Raw genomic sequence first — 16,253 nt, 5'->3', positions numbered from 1 at the left:
AAACCAACACGAGTGTTTCTAGTGTCCTTTATCCTCACTTGCACACTTCTTGGGAAAACTTCCCAGGATGTCATTCGTCCTGAAATTATCCCAAGTCAAGCATGCTTAACCGTGGAGTTCTTTTTTGATGGGCTACCAAAAAAACAAGATACACCTTATTGATAAAGGTAGTACTGGTCAATCTATTAAAACCCACTTCAACTATGTAGTCGCATACCTACACAGTCTTAGAATCATCACACATGACCTTCCCCAGTCAATGTGAGATTGTACAACTCCCGGTCTTTCCCCTTCAGATCACGGGCCTCTGTCTATCACAATCACCCCCTTTTGGGGGTGTGACGTCCTCGTCGACCACACTTCTGGCTAGATCAAGGCTCTGATACCATTTTGTAATGTCCTCGCTTCAAGCCTCTATTGAGCCCTTACACCCACAAGATGATGGATCTTATACACGAGTAGGTCACTCTAGATGTTTCTTGGAATGACGACTAACCCTACAAACCAACACGAGTGTTTCCAATGTGCTTTGTCCTCACTCGTACACTTTCTGGAAAAATTTCCCAAGAGGTCACCCATCCTAAAATTACCCTAGGTCAAGCACGTTTAACCGTGGAGTTCTTTCATGTTGGGCTACCAAAAAATATGATGTACCTTGCTAATATAGGTAATATTAATCAATCCATTTAAGCCCTCTTCAACTATGTAGTCTAATACATACACAGTCTCAGAATCATCACACATGACCTTCCCTAGGTGTTGTGGGATTGTACAACTCCTGGTCTTTCTCCTTCAGATCACAGGGCTCTGACTGTCACAAGCCTAGTCCTTAGCTTTTCGTTCTTGTGTTTTCCACAAACAACACCAGTTGTTGATGCTGAAGATTAGCTCCACAATAAATTTGTATTTGTACTTTGAGTTCTTTAAACTATGATTATCCCAATTGAAAAATATAACTCTGCTTTATTACATAATCCTTTAAGATAAGCGATGATTCTCTCTCTCTCTCTCTCTCTCTCTCTCTCTCTCTCTCTCTCTCTCTCTCTCTCTCTCTCTCTCTCTCTCTCTCTCTCTTTGGTAGTTTTAAGATTAAGTGTGTTTTCAGAGATATAATTTGTCAGAGCTTCGACCGGGCTAGTGTGGTCAAGAATCTGTCCCTTTTTTGAATGTTGGGGTCTTTTATTTATAGGCAGAAATGGGTGTCGCACAATCTTTTTCTTCTGCTTAGATTAGTCCATGTGGATCCGTTCTCCTTTTTCCTCGTGCGCTTTATCTCCCTTTCTGCTTATTGAGCTTTGTTCTCCAAGCTTTCTCGAGCTCAACTCTACTCTGGTGCCCTTCTCTTCATTTTAAGTGAAATGTCTCGTTCATATTTCTCTTGCCATATCACTTTATTAGTTTTCATGCTCTTATCATGGTGAAATTACTTATATAGCCTTCAAATTATTTTTATCCCTTACATTCGTTATAATAGACACAACTTTTTATCATAAAATTAGACACAAGTGAGTAATTTGTTGTTGAAGTTTTTTTTATTTTTTTATTTTTTTATATATTTAAAAAAATGTAATGCATATATTTTGTACTTAGTTTCTTAGAATGAATGATTTTCTTTTCTTTCTTTTTTCATCACCTCTAATGATGAAAACTACATGTTTACTACACAATATTCAGAATCATAATAAATTAATGGAGAGATGTAACTTAATAAATGAAAAATAATCTTAATCGATATTTGTAATATTTAATGATAATAATTTATCTTGTTTACTTTATTAGATAATATAATTAGAATGCTTAAATTAACTAAATTATCATTTTGAGTTAAGCTATAATATATGGTGATTATTATGTAAGAATATTTAAAGGACACAATTTTTATTATATATTTAATTTTAAAAATAAAAATAAATAGAAGTTATTATCCTTAATAACATCTCTTAGAAAATTAGTGGGGAAAGTATTCTTTCATTTTATAATTTATTTAATTAAGTTCTTCCATCTTTAATTTAAATAAATTAAAGTAAATAAATATAATAGAATTTATTTTATTGTTGATTCTTATTATTTATTAGTCGTACTTAAATGGTTTACAATTGACAATCATTTAAGGTTGTAACCAAATTTAAGTCGTTACAATTAGGTAAAACCATTTAGATTCATTATTTTATTTTTAAAAAGAAACTAAAAAAAAGAAAAGAAATTAGTTAAATAATCCATCTACCTTTTACCAAATTAATCAATTTTAGAAAACTTTTTTTTTTTTTTTTTTTTTTTTTTGAAGAAAAGCGTACGTGCGATAGATGAAATAAACTGTTAGACCTCACGGTCATTACAAAGTATAGTTTCGGGCAAGGAGGAAAGAGGCACAATGCCAAACCTCTGATGAGAAAACGCCCACTTAGCCACATTATGGGCCATAAAATTACAGCGTCTACTAACATAATCAAAACTACAACCAATAAAGAAAGGGGAGGTGATTTTAGAAAACTTAGAAAGTAACAAAAATCCTTTATTGGAAAATTAAATTATTATTTTTTTTTTAAAAAAACAGACAAAATAATTAATTAAACAATCCGTTGACTTCACGATATATTTTTTGGGGGCTTTTTTATTTTTACACTTTAAAATAGGTTTTTTTTTTGTATTTTTACGGAATTTTACATAGAAACTTTTATTGCAATTAGCGCTGAACTTAAATTGCAATAAAAAATCGTATAGAAACCCTCATTGCAACTATCGCTTGCAACTATTTTAGAAATTTAAACGGTAAATTTTTAAACATAAAATTAAAAAAACAATATATAAAGTATTTTTTTTTTTTTGCTAAAAACAAATTCATTCTTATTTACGGATAATTAATAGTTTGCTATAAATAATATCAAAATATGTACGTAGAAATATGGCATTACATCAAATGTATTTTATGTTTGCAGAGATAATTTAATATATGATATCTTGACCAACCAAGTCAAATCTAAAAATCACCTAATCCCAACAAACACATGACCATATTGCTAATCCACAAAGACAAATTCCTGTTCTTTATAATTATAATAATCACTATTTATATTTTCTAAAAGGCTACAGATTTTATAAAACTTAAAAATAAAAGAGTTTTTACAAAAATATTAAATTTTAAATAAAAATTTATAATTTTATTGTTACACGTTTTTTTTTTAAAAAAATATTTTCTTTTTATAAAACAATAGTAAAATAACAAATCAGAACAATTAAAGCAACAGTGGAACAACTAAAAAAAAACTGTAAAAATTTAACACAATATATAATATTTTTAAAAAAAATTCTAAAAAATTAAAAAATTTAGTATGTTGTGTAACAACTCCAAAATAAAATAACAAAATTCTCATTACAGTATTTAAGAATACTCTATTCAAGAATAACCTCTAATTTGTTATAAAAAAATCAAGTCCCGATTTGGGCCAATTTTAAATAAGAATAACCTCTAAATTGTAATTAGTTATACATTTTCTAAGTCTCGTATTAACAAAGTATACCTCTATATAAGAATAATTACATCTTAATAAAATATATACATGTATTTTGTAAATTTATTTATGTAAAATTAATAATTTTATTTTAAATTATAATACATGTATGAAATTATATTTACTCTAAAATATTTCTATTATGATATAGTATTAATGATTATTTTTTGTTATTATTGTTACATTAATATTTTTTGGTTTTTTAATTTTTTTTTTCTAGTGCCACTCTATTTAGTTATAATCTCCCAAGTATTTTTGAATAGATGTTTTACTGGATCATATCATGTGTGGTAAAGTGTAAAATCCCAAACATAAATACTTTCTATAAATGGAATTCGATGACTTTTCATAAATGGTCAAATTCAATACTGAATACTTTATTAATATTATTATTATACACTTTCAGCTAAATCAAATGGAGAAAGTATTATTCATTAGAATGAGAAGAGAGCCTTAACTAAATCAATGGTTTACTTGCAAGATAATATCATCTTCAATTTTGTTTGAGAAGTAGAAAAATGATGCTTCAAGACCCATGCACTGCTGAGATGAACATAAGATCTTCTTGTGGTGTTTGTTTTGATCTTTGGGTTACATGAGAAAGTGTAGAGAGAGTAAATTTAGTGAGGTATCTAAACCTCTCTCAACATAAGGTTTAGTTTTTTCCGACCCACTAAAAATTAGAGCATTGCTATTAAGTATCAGTGGTGCTTAGTACTTTCTCGACATGTCGCGTTGCGATTGGCTAGCGATACTCTCTAGAAGCTATTATATTAAATTATATGAGACTCGATACTTAGTTGGACCAATAGCAATAATTGACACATAGGAGGGTGCTAGGCACCACTGGTACTGTTTAGCAATTCTCTAAAAATTAACACTTGCTCACCCTTAAATCTAAACCAAACAATAAATTGTGTACAAGCATACCCTCTAAATACCCTAATTTTCACTTCAAGAAACAATTAATAGCGACATGTGTCATATTCCTAAACAATTATGTTTTAAACGTGGGCTAAATGCCCTCACAAATTTACAATGCTTATTCTAATTTGACAATAAATAAATGATATTACAATTATGTTATTTAGTTTCAAAACTTTTATACATATATGAAAAAAAATGCTCCTATTAACATTAATTTTTCTTTTATAACAAATTTATTGAGAAAACTATATTCAAATTAATAAGCTTTAAAAAAAATATATATAAATTAAAAAATATTAGAATTAATTTTTTTGTCTTAAGAACAGTAGTCTAAACTTTATCATAAGCATAACCTAATCGTACATCTCTTCTTACAAAAAAAAAAAAAAAAACAGAGGCATCTTGAAATTTTAGACCACAAATCATGTCCCCTAATTTGGATCGTTGTCCAAATTAGATTTATAATTTAGGGCTCGTTTGGAACGCTGTATTAGGTCGTATTGTATTGTATTATATTGAATTGGATTATATATCATATTTTTATATAATACTATGTTAAACTTTAATTTATACTAAAATATTATATATTTAGGTGTCCATAAAAGTTAATACCACATATAGTTTTACATAAAAATATTGTATAAAATACAATTCAATATAATACAATACAATACAATACGACTTAATACGGCGTTCCAAACGAGCCCTTAATGAAAACAAGTAGTTTTATAAAAAAGTAGTTTTATAAAAAATATAATAAAAAGAGATAATCACTATTTTTTTTTATATAAAAAAATTACATTTTTACGTTTAAAGATTTTTTTTACATTTTACAGTTTTTATAAAAGTAATATAAAAACAACAAGAAAACTACATAAAAATAACATAAAAATAATATCATTAACAAAAAATAACATACATATAACAAAAAATCAACAAGATAACAACATAAAAAAACCGTATTTTCGATAAATAAAATTAAAAAACCGTAAAAATATTTAAAAATTTCGCTAAACTATATTTTTATAATTTTTTTATTATTTTTATATATCTGTGAAATTACCTCTAATACAAATCCACATTATGCGTTGTAAAAAACAAAGTAGCAATTTTCTTTTAGAAAAAAAAAAAAAAAACCTTTTTACAGATGTAGTTAAAAAAGATATCATAATTTTTTAAATCATTTTTCGTATGTAATACAAAGTATGTGTGGTAGTAGATGTTAAATACGTGTACATATTTGGACTAAAATTTTATGACAATTATTACTAGAAAAACCATCTAAGTTAAATTTTGAAAAGAAAAAACATTAAAAGCAAATGATTATTGTATATTCTTATTTAATTTAATAAAAAAGAACATAATAAAATGAGAGAGAGGAGTGGAGTGGGGGAAACCCTAGGCAAGAGAGCATCGAGTATATCGAAGCCGTAAGTCACGTGTTCAAGAGAGAGGACACACGTGCCTCCACTAAGCTCTCTCTCATTTTTATTTCTATTTGTTTTATTTATTTATTTTTTTTTTAAAAGTAAATTGAAAAATAAAAATAAAAATAAAAATAGAAAGAGATGAATATGAAAATGCTTGTTTCAACGGCCAAACCGAAAAAGGCTGGCTTATTATGACACAGCTACCTCTCCTTACTACTTCTCACTCATAAGAAGTATCGCCACCATTCCTCTCTCTCTCTCTCTCTCTCTCTCTAAAAACCCTTCATTTCTAGACGAGACGATCTCCACGAAGCTCCCTCTCTCTCTCTCCTTCTCTTTCAATTCTTAATAATCACCGTCCTCAACCCTCTCCGCCATTTTCTTACTCTTCTCTTTCTCTCTCTCTCTCTCAGATCGTATCTCCAAGAACCCCTTTTTCCAATTCTCTTCTGGTAAGCTTCGTTTTTTTTTTCTTCATTCTACTACTTCATATTACATTTTTGCATGCTTGTTGTTTAGCTCGAGCTTTTTAGTTCAATGGTTGGAGTTTCAAGCTTCTGAATTTTGTATATGTATATTTTATTTCTTTATGTAATGGATTTCGGTTTTGTTTTTGTTTCCTAATGCCGTGTGAAGTTTTACTTGTTTCGAATTTGATTTGATTTGAGTTAATTTTTTGTTGATTGTTTTAATTCAGAGCTGTGAGATTAGCGGATAGGGGTTTAAGGATTGGGTTGAGAATTTAGCTTTGGGGATTTTGGAGAATGGCTTCGGTATCTCATTCTCCAGTTGCATTTACTGGAAAACCGGCTTCGGATCTTCTTCGGAGTTCTAGCAATGGTGTTCGTGGTCTTCCATTGAGAGCTCTTGGGAGAACGCGATTAGGGACTGGGAAGAGGGATCTTACTGTTGTTGCTGCCAAGCTAAGAAAGACCAAGAAGCATGATTATCCATGGTCTCAGGATCCGGATCCGAATGTTAAAGGTGGAGTCCTTACTCACCTATCCCATTTCAAGCCTCTCAAAGAGAAACCCAAACCCGTTACTCTGGAGTTTGAGAAGCCTTTAGTTGATCTTGAAAAGAAAATCATGGACGTAAGCATAACTTTTTTTTTTTTAACAAAAAAAAAGTGAAAAAGACTTTCCCTTTCAATTGTGTCTTATTTAACAGTGTAATTCACAGGTTCGGAAGATGGCAACTGAAACTGGGCTGGACTTCAGTGATCAGATCATTATGTTGGAGAACAAGTATCATCAGGTGGGATGCCTATTTTTTATATGAGGGTCATAGTAGATTCTCTTTTGACCTGACATAAATGCACTACTTTAATTTAGTTTATAGGGCTGATGTGATTGATTGTTAATTGTCTTCTTTGCTTACGTTGAACATTCTTTTGAAAGTACTTATGCATTGTGCATCCATGCCAAGGTATTTAGTCTTTTCGTCATCTTATCTATTTGAAGTGATATTGTAGTTTACCCGCCAACAAGCAAACCAAAGTTTTCTTTTTCACCTTTCTTCCCGGTATTTCAGATTGTTATTCTGTGTGCTTTCTAGTAATTGGATATTGACTGCATGTTACAATTAGCAAATGTTGCTATTTTCAACAGTTTCTCTTGATACTCATGTCAGGGATAATAGTTATCGTAGGTTAATCACTGCACATGACATGCACTCAATGCAGCTTAGGGATATATGAAAAATCATGAAAAGCTGCATGTAGTTACCAATGGGCTAAAAGGAATGTTCAATGTAACTGCTATGAACTGTGCCCAGAAAGCATTTCTCCTTTAGGCATTTGGTTAAAGCAGGTTCATTATACTTGTGGTTGATAACTTGTGGGAATGTTTTGCATCTTATTGGGCATTTATGCACTGTCTTTATGCTAAGATGGGAAACCTTAAATACAGATTTTGATACAATTTCGTAATTTGGCTTTTAATTTTCAGGCTTTGAAAGACTTGTATACACATCTGACTCCCATACAGCGAGTCAATATTGCTCGGCATCCTAACAGGCCAACTTTTCTTGATCACGTGTTTAACATAACTGAAAAGGTACGGTTTGGTATCGACTAATTCTCATTTGGGGTTAATGTATTTTGATAGTTGATCTCTCCTTGAATCTTTATAAAAACTAGACATTCACAAAATTATATTAACTAATGATTTTTTTCTCTACACATATCTAGTTTGTGGAGCTTCATGGAGACCGAGCAGGGTACGATGATCCTGCAATTGTTACTGGTATAGGAACCATAGATGGTAAACGTTACATGTTTATGGGTCATCAAAAGGGTAGAAACACAAAGGAAAACATTATGCGTAACTTTGGGATGCCTACTCCCCATGGGTATGTTTTGTGAAATTGTATAGATGCTATTTGCTCCTTTCAGCTACTAATGGAATTATATTTTTTGAATCTCTCTGACTCTAATTGACACATATATGCAAACAGTTATCGAAAAGCTCTACGCATGATGTATTACGCAGATCACCATGGGTTTCCTATAATTACTTTTATTGACACTCCTGGTGCATTTGCAGACCTTAAATCTGAGGAACTAGGCCAAGTGTGTTTTCAGCTATGATTTAAACAATTCCTTCCAATTAAAAAGTGTGGTTCCATTTTAGTGTGGGCCATTTATGCTTTCTTCCAATAAACTACTTTCTCTTTATGCCTTCAGGGTGAAGCCATTGCTCAAAATTTGAGGACTATGTTTGGTCTGAAAGTACCAATTATTTCTATCGTCATTGGGGAAGGTGGTTCGGGTGGTGCCCTTGCCATTGGCTGTGCCAATAAACTGTTAATGCTTGAAAATGCAGTTTTCTATGTTGCCAGGTATAGTCAGTTTGCTTTGAATGGCTCTTCTTTCTAGCATGGAAGTGGAAAAAAAAAGAACTTCAAACTAGTGTAGAGAAAATAGATCTCAATGATTGCCATGGTAGTATGCTAATGATAATAATTATTCTGATTGTCAGTAACCGGAAAGGAGGAAATGGCTTTAGGGCAATATATCTGAATTTTGTGCCAGTTTCCCTTATTACAAGTGCAGACTTATGTGGAGCCAATGCTATCATTTATTAGATTACTTAGACGCTAGATATGTCCAATGTTTTTTCCTTAGCTTGTAAAAGTTAAAAATATCTGTTCCACACAATTACTATGATATTTACAACCTCAATTACCATATGATCTGGTCTATTCTTTCTTCTTATTTTGTCTTTGTTTTGTCATGGTTTAGTCCAGAAGCATGTGCAGCAATCTTGTGGAAGACTGCCAAAGCTTCTCCAAAGGTTTATACAAAAGTTCCTTATATGCCTGCCATGCAATTTGATTATATAAAAAATTATTGCTTGACATATTACAGAAAATTAAGAAGTGACTATTATTATTATTTTTTGTAATTCTCTCTTTTTCTATTTTGCAGGCTGCTGAGAAGTTGAAAATTACTGCAACAGAATTGTGCAAGTTGCAAATTGCAGATGGGATTATTCCTGTAAATCTCCTCATCCCTCTTCTTAATGAATTCCATCAATTTTTTCCGTCCTTACAACTTGAAGAAAACCAATTTTTTATTTTTCTTTTTGTTCATGATTTCCCACCTTTATATTAATCATTTATTTAACTGCACTGCACTTAATCATCAATTGGAGTCCCGTGCATAATTGTGGAGGACTTCCATATTTGATGGACAGATTGTCTTTTGGGTGTCAAATATGTAACAGGGTTTCTCTACAATTAACCATTATATTTCTCTTTGACAGGAGCCATTAGGTGGTGCACATGCTGATTCCTCTTGGACTTCCCAAAGGATAAAAGCTGCAATTAATGAAACTATGGATGTAAGTGCCACTCAGATTTAATCATCTTTAAAGATTAATAGATGGAGTTATATATGCTTATCTAGAAGTCTTTGTTTGTTGTATACAGGAGCTTAACAAAATGAACACAGCAGAGTTATTGAAACACCGTATGCTTAAGTTCCGAAAAATTGGTGGCTTCCAAGAAGGAATCCCAATAGATCCAAAGAGGAAAGTCAACATGAAAAAGAAGGAGGAACCCACTCTACATGTGGATTTAGAGGGTGAGGTTGAAAAGGTGAAACAGCAAATTTTGAGAGCTAAGGAATCTTCTAGTGAACCCCCGTTGTTGCATCTAAACGAGACAATTGAGAAACTGAAGAAGGATGTTGATCAGGAGTTTTCTGAGGCAGCTAAAGCCTTGGGTTTTGAAGACAAGTTTGCGGCTTTGCGTGCAGACTATCAGAAAATAAATTCACAAGACCAAATTGTGGATCCAGCTTTCAAAAGTAAGATTGATAGGCTTAGGGAGGAGTTCAACCAGAACCTTCCAAAATCTCCTAATTATGAAAGCCTGTCAAATAAGCTTGACATGTTGAAAGAGTTATCAAAAGCAAAGAATATTGCAGAGAAAAACAGTAAGGCTTCCATGATGAAGCTGGAAATCAATGAAAGATTTAAAGAGGTCGTGGAAAGACAAGACATGAAGGACAAGTTTGAGGCATTGAAGACTGAAATTCAAAATTCTGGGGTCTCTTCATTTGAGGATTTGGACTCCAACCTGAAGGAGAAAATTGTGAAGATCAGAAAAGAGATAGAGTTTGAGCTCGAAGATGTTCTCAAGTCCTTGGGTTTGGCTCTTGAGGCTGTTAAGTCAAACACAACTTATTTAGAAGAACTCAGTCCATCATCAGAAGTAAAATCCAAGATAGAAGAATTGAATTTAGAAATTAACCATGGGATTGAAAGTGTTATCAACTCATCGGACTTGAAGTACAAGATAGAGCTATTGAAGTTGGAGATTGCTAAGGCAGGAAAGAAACCTAATTTAGAAGCCAAAAAAAGAATTGCAACTTTGGAGCAACAAATTAAGCAGAGCGTAGCAGCGGCCTTGGATTCTTCAGACCTAAAGGAGAAGCATGAAAAGCTGAAGGCAGAAATTTCTAAAGACATCGAAACTTCTGGAGAACTGGATGGGAGTCTGAAAAACAACAGTCCCGAAGATGCAAGACTGAAGATGAATGCTGGTGCAAATCGCACCTTCGCTTAATGTGAGTCCCTTCTGTTCTTATAATGTGTGCTCAACCTGTCTACTCCTTTTCCTTTATTTTTTCTTGATTTTGTTTGAAGCTAGGAAATTGAAGAGTTGTTTTATTTTGTTTAACTTCTTGTAGTTGTATGATAAAGAAGTACACTATTGAATTTATTCTGTACTGGCAAATAAGTGATTATACTTGTAAAAGTATTTTAAGATAGCTATAGCGGAATTCATTTTTCGACTAGTTTCTTCTGCTTCTGGAATTGAACTGTTAGCTTGGTCAGTTATATTATAGTGTATTTCATTTTTCTATCAGCAGTAGCTGTTTTGTTGGAGATGAAGATAGTTCAGAACAGAGGTGGAAGAAGTCATTGATAAATGAGTTCAAAGTTTCCCAACATTCAGAGAGAGTTCACCTCTCCCAAAGCACAGCTTCTATTGACATTTGTAGACATGAAGCACAAGTTTTTGAATCTACAGAAATAGGAAGAAAACAAAATAATAATAACAGCAACCAAAAAAAAAAAAAAACTGCCTGGAACTCTTTTAATTGGAATTTGTTTTCCATGATATTAGCATCTATGTGTCATTATTATTCGTATCTTCTTAACTTTTTACCTCCCTTGTTTATTGAGATAGTGTTGTTTTTGGGGTTCAATAATAGAACTATGGTAGACACTTATCGTTTTTGTTTTGGTTCATAAACTATGAAACACTCTTTGTATAGTTGTCAAGAAATGGGTGATATTTGCTGTCCTTTCCATTGTTGTTTGAATATGATAAAATAAGCTATTACATTGCATGTGACACATATGGTTTCCCTTTGGAACTTTATTCCTGTAAGGGCCATCTCTGATTTGACCACTCTTTCCTCATTAATGTTATATAAGATAAGGGACAATGAAAGAAAAATGCTATGTGGTGTGATAGTTATTGTAGTGGATCAAATTGAATGTGGTTGTTAGGAATAAGTTGAACTATATTTCTAAACTCGTAATTATTTTGTTTTGTTTAACTCCTCATGAGTCATGACTACAAATTCTTGCAACATTACAAATATATTTAAGAATTGTGTTCCTCAAAATTACCATCTACTACCAAATATAATTTCTTCTCATTAACAAAAATAAAAATGGATGAACTTCTTATCCAATCGAAGGTTCCCTCAGTTACATTATTTCTAATAATACAGTTCTTTATTAATTAAATCAATATAAATATATTTGGGAGCCAAATATCCATATTCTTAATTTAGAAAATTTACCTCCATTTCCATTCTTTCGTTTATGTTTTTTTTTTAAGAAAAAAATATTTTGTTGTAGCTTCAAAGATTATAAAAAATAATAAGAAAAAGGAAAAAAAACCGAAGGTGATCCAATCAATTTCACCATATTCAATTACTCAAAAAAATATTCGTGGAAAAAAAATAACTCAATACAAAGAGCATATAATTGATCATAATCAATACAGAAAAGGTAGAACAGCTTTTCTAGATTTGGGATAATCTTCCCCAAACTTGTCCAAATACCAGTTATGGTTGGCACGTGCTCTAGGCACCAAGTTAGCACACGTGTAAAGAAAAAAGCCCAATCCAGCCCAAGACCACGTCATAATGGCCCAGCCCAACCACTCAACACACTCTCCAAAATAATTAGGACAACTCACTCTCTCAAACCAACCTCCTCTCGGAACCTTATACCCTCCACCACCTTCCTTTAATCGGACCAAAACCCGATCCGACCCGACATTAATCGCCATTCCGGCCAAGAAAACCACAGCTCCAACCACGAATCTCCACCAGAACCACTCATCTCCGTCGTAATCGCTGTAATGAGACACCGATCTAGCCTGCAAGTAACCGTTCAAGAGGTTGAATCCGAAAGCCGTGGCGGCTATCGTGAGGGGAAAATCGCCGGCGGTTTTCTGGCGAAGGAGGCGGAGAGGGAATAATACGGTTCGGTTGAAGTAGTGGAGAAGGAAGAATGAGATGAGGAAGATGGATTTGGGATTGGAGGTGTGGATTCCGAAGGGGAAGAGGAGAAAGGTGAGCCAGAGAGTGGGACTTTCCATGAGGAACCAGGCAAGTGGAGCCGGTATGGTGGGACCCCATCCGGGACGGCGGTGCTTTCCGTAGGGGGCTTGGAGGAAGTGGAGGGAGATGAAGGTGGGTGGTCCGACGAGGTAGAGAGTGATAAGACTATAATGGAAGAGGGTTTGATCATCAAACTCAAACTCCATTTTTTGAACAAAGAAAAAGTGACCTGTTTTTTTTTTGTGTTCTTTTTGGTCAGAATAAATGTAATAGATTAAGATTGTAAATAGGCACATTTATTAGGGAGATCTTGTTATCCTTAGAACGATATACTTAAATATAGGGGAGATCTTAGTGGCACACACTCAATATGGATTTTAAAAAGTTTATATGGCAATTTTAAATTTGGCCATGGTAATTTTTTTAGTTTTGGGCTTTTATATAAACATTTGTTTTTTCAAGAGGATGGATGCTATCTTCGATCCAAATTGTAGCTTCGTCTAACCCCAATGCTAAATTAGCAAGCTTGTGGGCACTTAGCAGAGCGCTTAACACGAGTGATCGAGATATTAGGAAAGTGAGATAAAACTGATTTAATTTGCTTGATAAGATCTCCAAATAGAGAGAGGTTTTAGCAGCTAAAACGTCTATGATAGCTTTACAATCAGTTTCTATCTGATGAAGAGGAAAGCACTCTTCAATGCACCAGTGAAGTGATTTGAGAATGGACTTTGCTTTGAGGATTGCAGCATCTCATCCTCCTGTATGAGGAGAAGCTATCGCAGCCACAACACCTCCAATAATATTGCGAATTACTCCACCAAGATTAGCTTTAATGTGGTTGTTTGAGAAAGTCGCATCTATATTGAGTTTGAGAAGGTCATGTGGGGAGGTATTCAAGTGACGATGGCAGCAGACTTGGCTTCTGGAGAAGGTGTAATATGAAAAGTAGTTGTTACTTTGTAATCTGCCAAGTAGTTTTCAGCGAGGTTGAGGATGACATGAGGTTGATCCATGGTCTGTTGCTTATTCTCTTTGTTCCTCTTATGCCAAAAACCCAAGATATACAAAGAAAAAACTTCACTTCTTTTTCATGTTAGAAAAAATATTAAAGACAATTTCATGAAAAGAAACAATAGTTGAAAGAAATAAGTAAGGATATAAAAGTGTACCTTTCCAAATTCTTCTAACTCTTTTGCAAAAGAACAAGGCATGAGAAATTGATTCAACCTCTCTATCACACCAAACACATAAGGGGGACGGGATTATCTTCCTATAGGCAAGGTTCAAACACGACACCACTTTGTTTACAGACCAGGTCAGTGATCTTGGTTAAGGCTGCAATTTGATTCTCCAACCTTTTGGTGTTGTTACCTGAGACGTCAATTCTTCAGATCTAGTCATTTATGATGTTCATGAGGTCTCCACCATGAGTCATGGCTTTTTCACATCTTTCTTTTTCCCATTTTGCATTCAAATGGTCCTTGAGGTCCATTTTTGACATGTTTTCTTTGAGATTTAAGTCTTCCACTTTGATGCTCTTGTTAACAAAAATACTGGAGTGGTTTTTCCTTCCCTGAATATTAGGCTTTGGTACCTGAGCATGGTGCCTATTGTCCTGCTTGACTCTACTATGTGGATCAATTAGACAATTTAGCCCTAGGGCATGGACGACCCTTTCTTTCTACAAGAGTGGATTAGCTGTATTTTTGTTGTCCCAAGGAGCGTCTTGCACGACCTTGGTGGATAGTTCTTCTTTTGAGGCTCAGCCATTTTGGCCTTCCCCTTGTCATTTGCTAGATTAGAGGGTCTAGCTCTGAGATGGTTAAACTTTTCTATTGGTGGGTTTCCATCATTGAGGTTCCCTTTTGATACCATGTTCTGCAGCTGTAAGAGGATTTCTTGTATAGCTTCTTCTTGCTCTGCCATTTTTCTTTGCTGGTCTAAGACTATTTACCTTAATATCACCACCTTCTGGTCTTCCTCGTAGTATTACTCGTAATCTTTGTCATTATTTTTTCTACAGTCATCCTTTTGGTCCTCATCTTTGCCTTCTTAGTCTTCTTCGTCAATGAGATTTTCATTAACATATTTCTCTTGTTTCTAACCTTTCTGAGGTGGACGACTAGCTACTTCCAACGCTTCACTGTCCCCTACAACGTCTACTTGAGCATCCGCTAGAGAGGGCCTGTTCAAATCATTGGCTGCAGTATTTTCATTATCATTGCAAGCGAATGGCTTTTCAGTCGCATTTCTAGTGTAACCATGGTTGTAGAAGACAAAATTGGTGGAGACTTAATTCAAGCTCTAAATGAAAGTATCAAAATATTTACCGAAATTTTCGGAAACCAAATTAATAAGAGATTGAGCTTAAAGAAAATTGATTAAAGATGAAGAAAATAGAAATTTTTACGTGGTTGTGTTAATGTGCCTTAATCCACGAGTCAATATTATTGAGCTCTTTGGCTATGGAGTATTTTAAACAAGATTGTTCTTGCCAAATTTCTACAAAGTGTCTAGCGAAAAATCGTAACCTTTTGCATGAAAAGTTGAGGCTTTATTTATAGGTTGAAGTCAGGTCTATGGGAAAACTCAGACCCGTTAGGGTTTGTAAAAATGAAATAAACCCACTGATGGGGTAAAATACAATATAATATTGACTTTGGGCCGAATAGATGAGGTTCAATTAAGGGGTAATCGTCGTCCGTACAAGTTTGTACAACGTGATGTTGACAGGTGGTCATGCATCGCCGGTCGTGTACAATAGGTGTCAGGGTGGTGGGCATTAGACAAAATGTAGCTTGCTTTTAATGTTGTGTGCCTTTCCCAGGTCTGACACATGAAACAAACCCCTAATTCTATGGGATCTAATGTTAGAGGTATGGCACATCAGATCGAACCCAGAGGGTCGATCTCCGTGACACCCCTTGACTACATATCTGGGATACCCATGGGGCATCGTTTATGACTTTTCAAATACTTAGCAATTTTAGTAGCGTTAACCATCTGGGTTCATCGGTCTGACTTTGTCTATAACTGTGAATTCAGACCCCTCGTCCAGCTCTATTCTTAGGCTGGATCGTTGGTCTTTCGAGGCTTTGTGAATGGGCCTATAATTTAATTCAGAACACTAGATGCACACGTGTCACTTATCCAAAAATACAAATAACAAGTATAAACCTAAATCTATATATACAATATATTTAGAAAACCTAAAAAAAGTTAATCATATAATTCATTTTTCTCTCCAGTTAAAGTGCTCTTACTCGTGTGTTGATATTAAACCAAGAACAT

The 16,253-nt window shown here is 33.6% G+C and overlaps 2 protein-coding genes across 4 annotated transcripts; one reads left to right on the top strand and one right to left on the bottom strand.

Annotated features, from left to right (window-relative positions):
• The first annotated feature begins 6,011 nt into the window (after positions 1 to 6,011).
• On the top strand, positions 6,012 to 11,683 carry LOC115697486 (acetyl-coenzyme A carboxylase carboxyl transferase subunit alpha, chloroplastic). Of its 3 annotated transcripts, none has more exons than XM_030624510.2 (12): positions 6,023 to 6,318; positions 6,564 to 6,960; positions 7,049 to 7,123; positions 7,816 to 7,923; positions 8,058 to 8,218; positions 8,324 to 8,438; positions 8,553 to 8,707; positions 9,111 to 9,162; positions 9,297 to 9,365; positions 9,634 to 9,711; positions 9,800 to 10,940; positions 11,244 to 11,683. In XM_030624510.2, the coding sequence occupies exons 2-11, from the start codon at positions 6,631 to 6,633 to the stop codon at positions 10,937 to 10,939; spliced, it is 2,283 nt and encodes a 760-aa protein (XP_030480370.1). In that variant the 5' UTR covers positions 6,023 to 6,318; positions 6,564 to 6,630; the 3' UTR covers position 10,940; positions 11,244 to 11,683. The 3 variants fall into 3 exon arrangements, with proteins under 3 accessions (XP_030480371.1, XP_030480370.1, XP_060957785.1); XM_061101802.1 differs by having other exon boundaries at positions 6,049 to 6,318; positions 6,566 to 6,960; positions 11,247 to 11,683; XM_030624511.2 differs by having other exon boundaries at positions 6,012 to 6,318; positions 9,800 to 11,683.
• Positions 11,684 to 12,287: 604 nt separating this feature from the next.
• Positions 12,288 to 13,312, bottom strand: LOC115698233 (steroid 5-alpha-reductase DET2). The gene has a single exon (XM_030625433.2). The coding sequence runs from the start codon at positions 13,253 to 13,255 to the stop codon at positions 12,389 to 12,391; it is 867 nt and encodes a 288-aa protein (XP_030481293.1). The 5' UTR covers positions 13,256 to 13,312; the 3' UTR covers positions 12,288 to 12,388.
• Positions 13,313 to 16,253: the final 2,941 nt, after the last annotated feature.

This window comes from Cannabis sativa, chromosome 7 (assembly GCF_029168945.1).
Source record: "Cannabis sativa cultivar Pink pepper isolate KNU-18-1 chromosome 7, ASM2916894v1, whole genome shotgun sequence".
Classification (NCBI taxonomy): Eukaryota; Viridiplantae; Streptophyta; class Magnoliopsida; order Rosales; family Cannabaceae; genus Cannabis; species Cannabis sativa.
Note: the sequence above shows the minus strand (reverse complement) of the source record. Positions and strands in the feature narration are given on the sequence as shown.

Bases quoted from the DNA above. Each gene is read 5' to 3' on its own strand.
- LOC115697486 (XM_030624511.2), top strand. From the start codon at position 6,631: ATGGCTTCGGTATCTCATTCTCCAGTTGCATTTACTGGAAAACCGGCT. The intron at 7,924-8,057 runs GTACGGTTTGGT...ACACATATCTAG, and splicing joins TGTTTAACATAACTGAAAAG to TTTGTGGAGCTTCATGGAGA. The intron at 8,708-9,110 runs GTATAGTCAGTT...GTCATGGTTTAG, and splicing joins GCAGTTTTCTATGTTGCCAG to TCCAGAAGCATGTGCAGCAA.
- LOC115698233 (XM_030625433.2), bottom strand. From the start codon at position 13,255: ATGTGCCTATTTACAATCTTAATCTATTACATTTATTCTGACCAAAAA.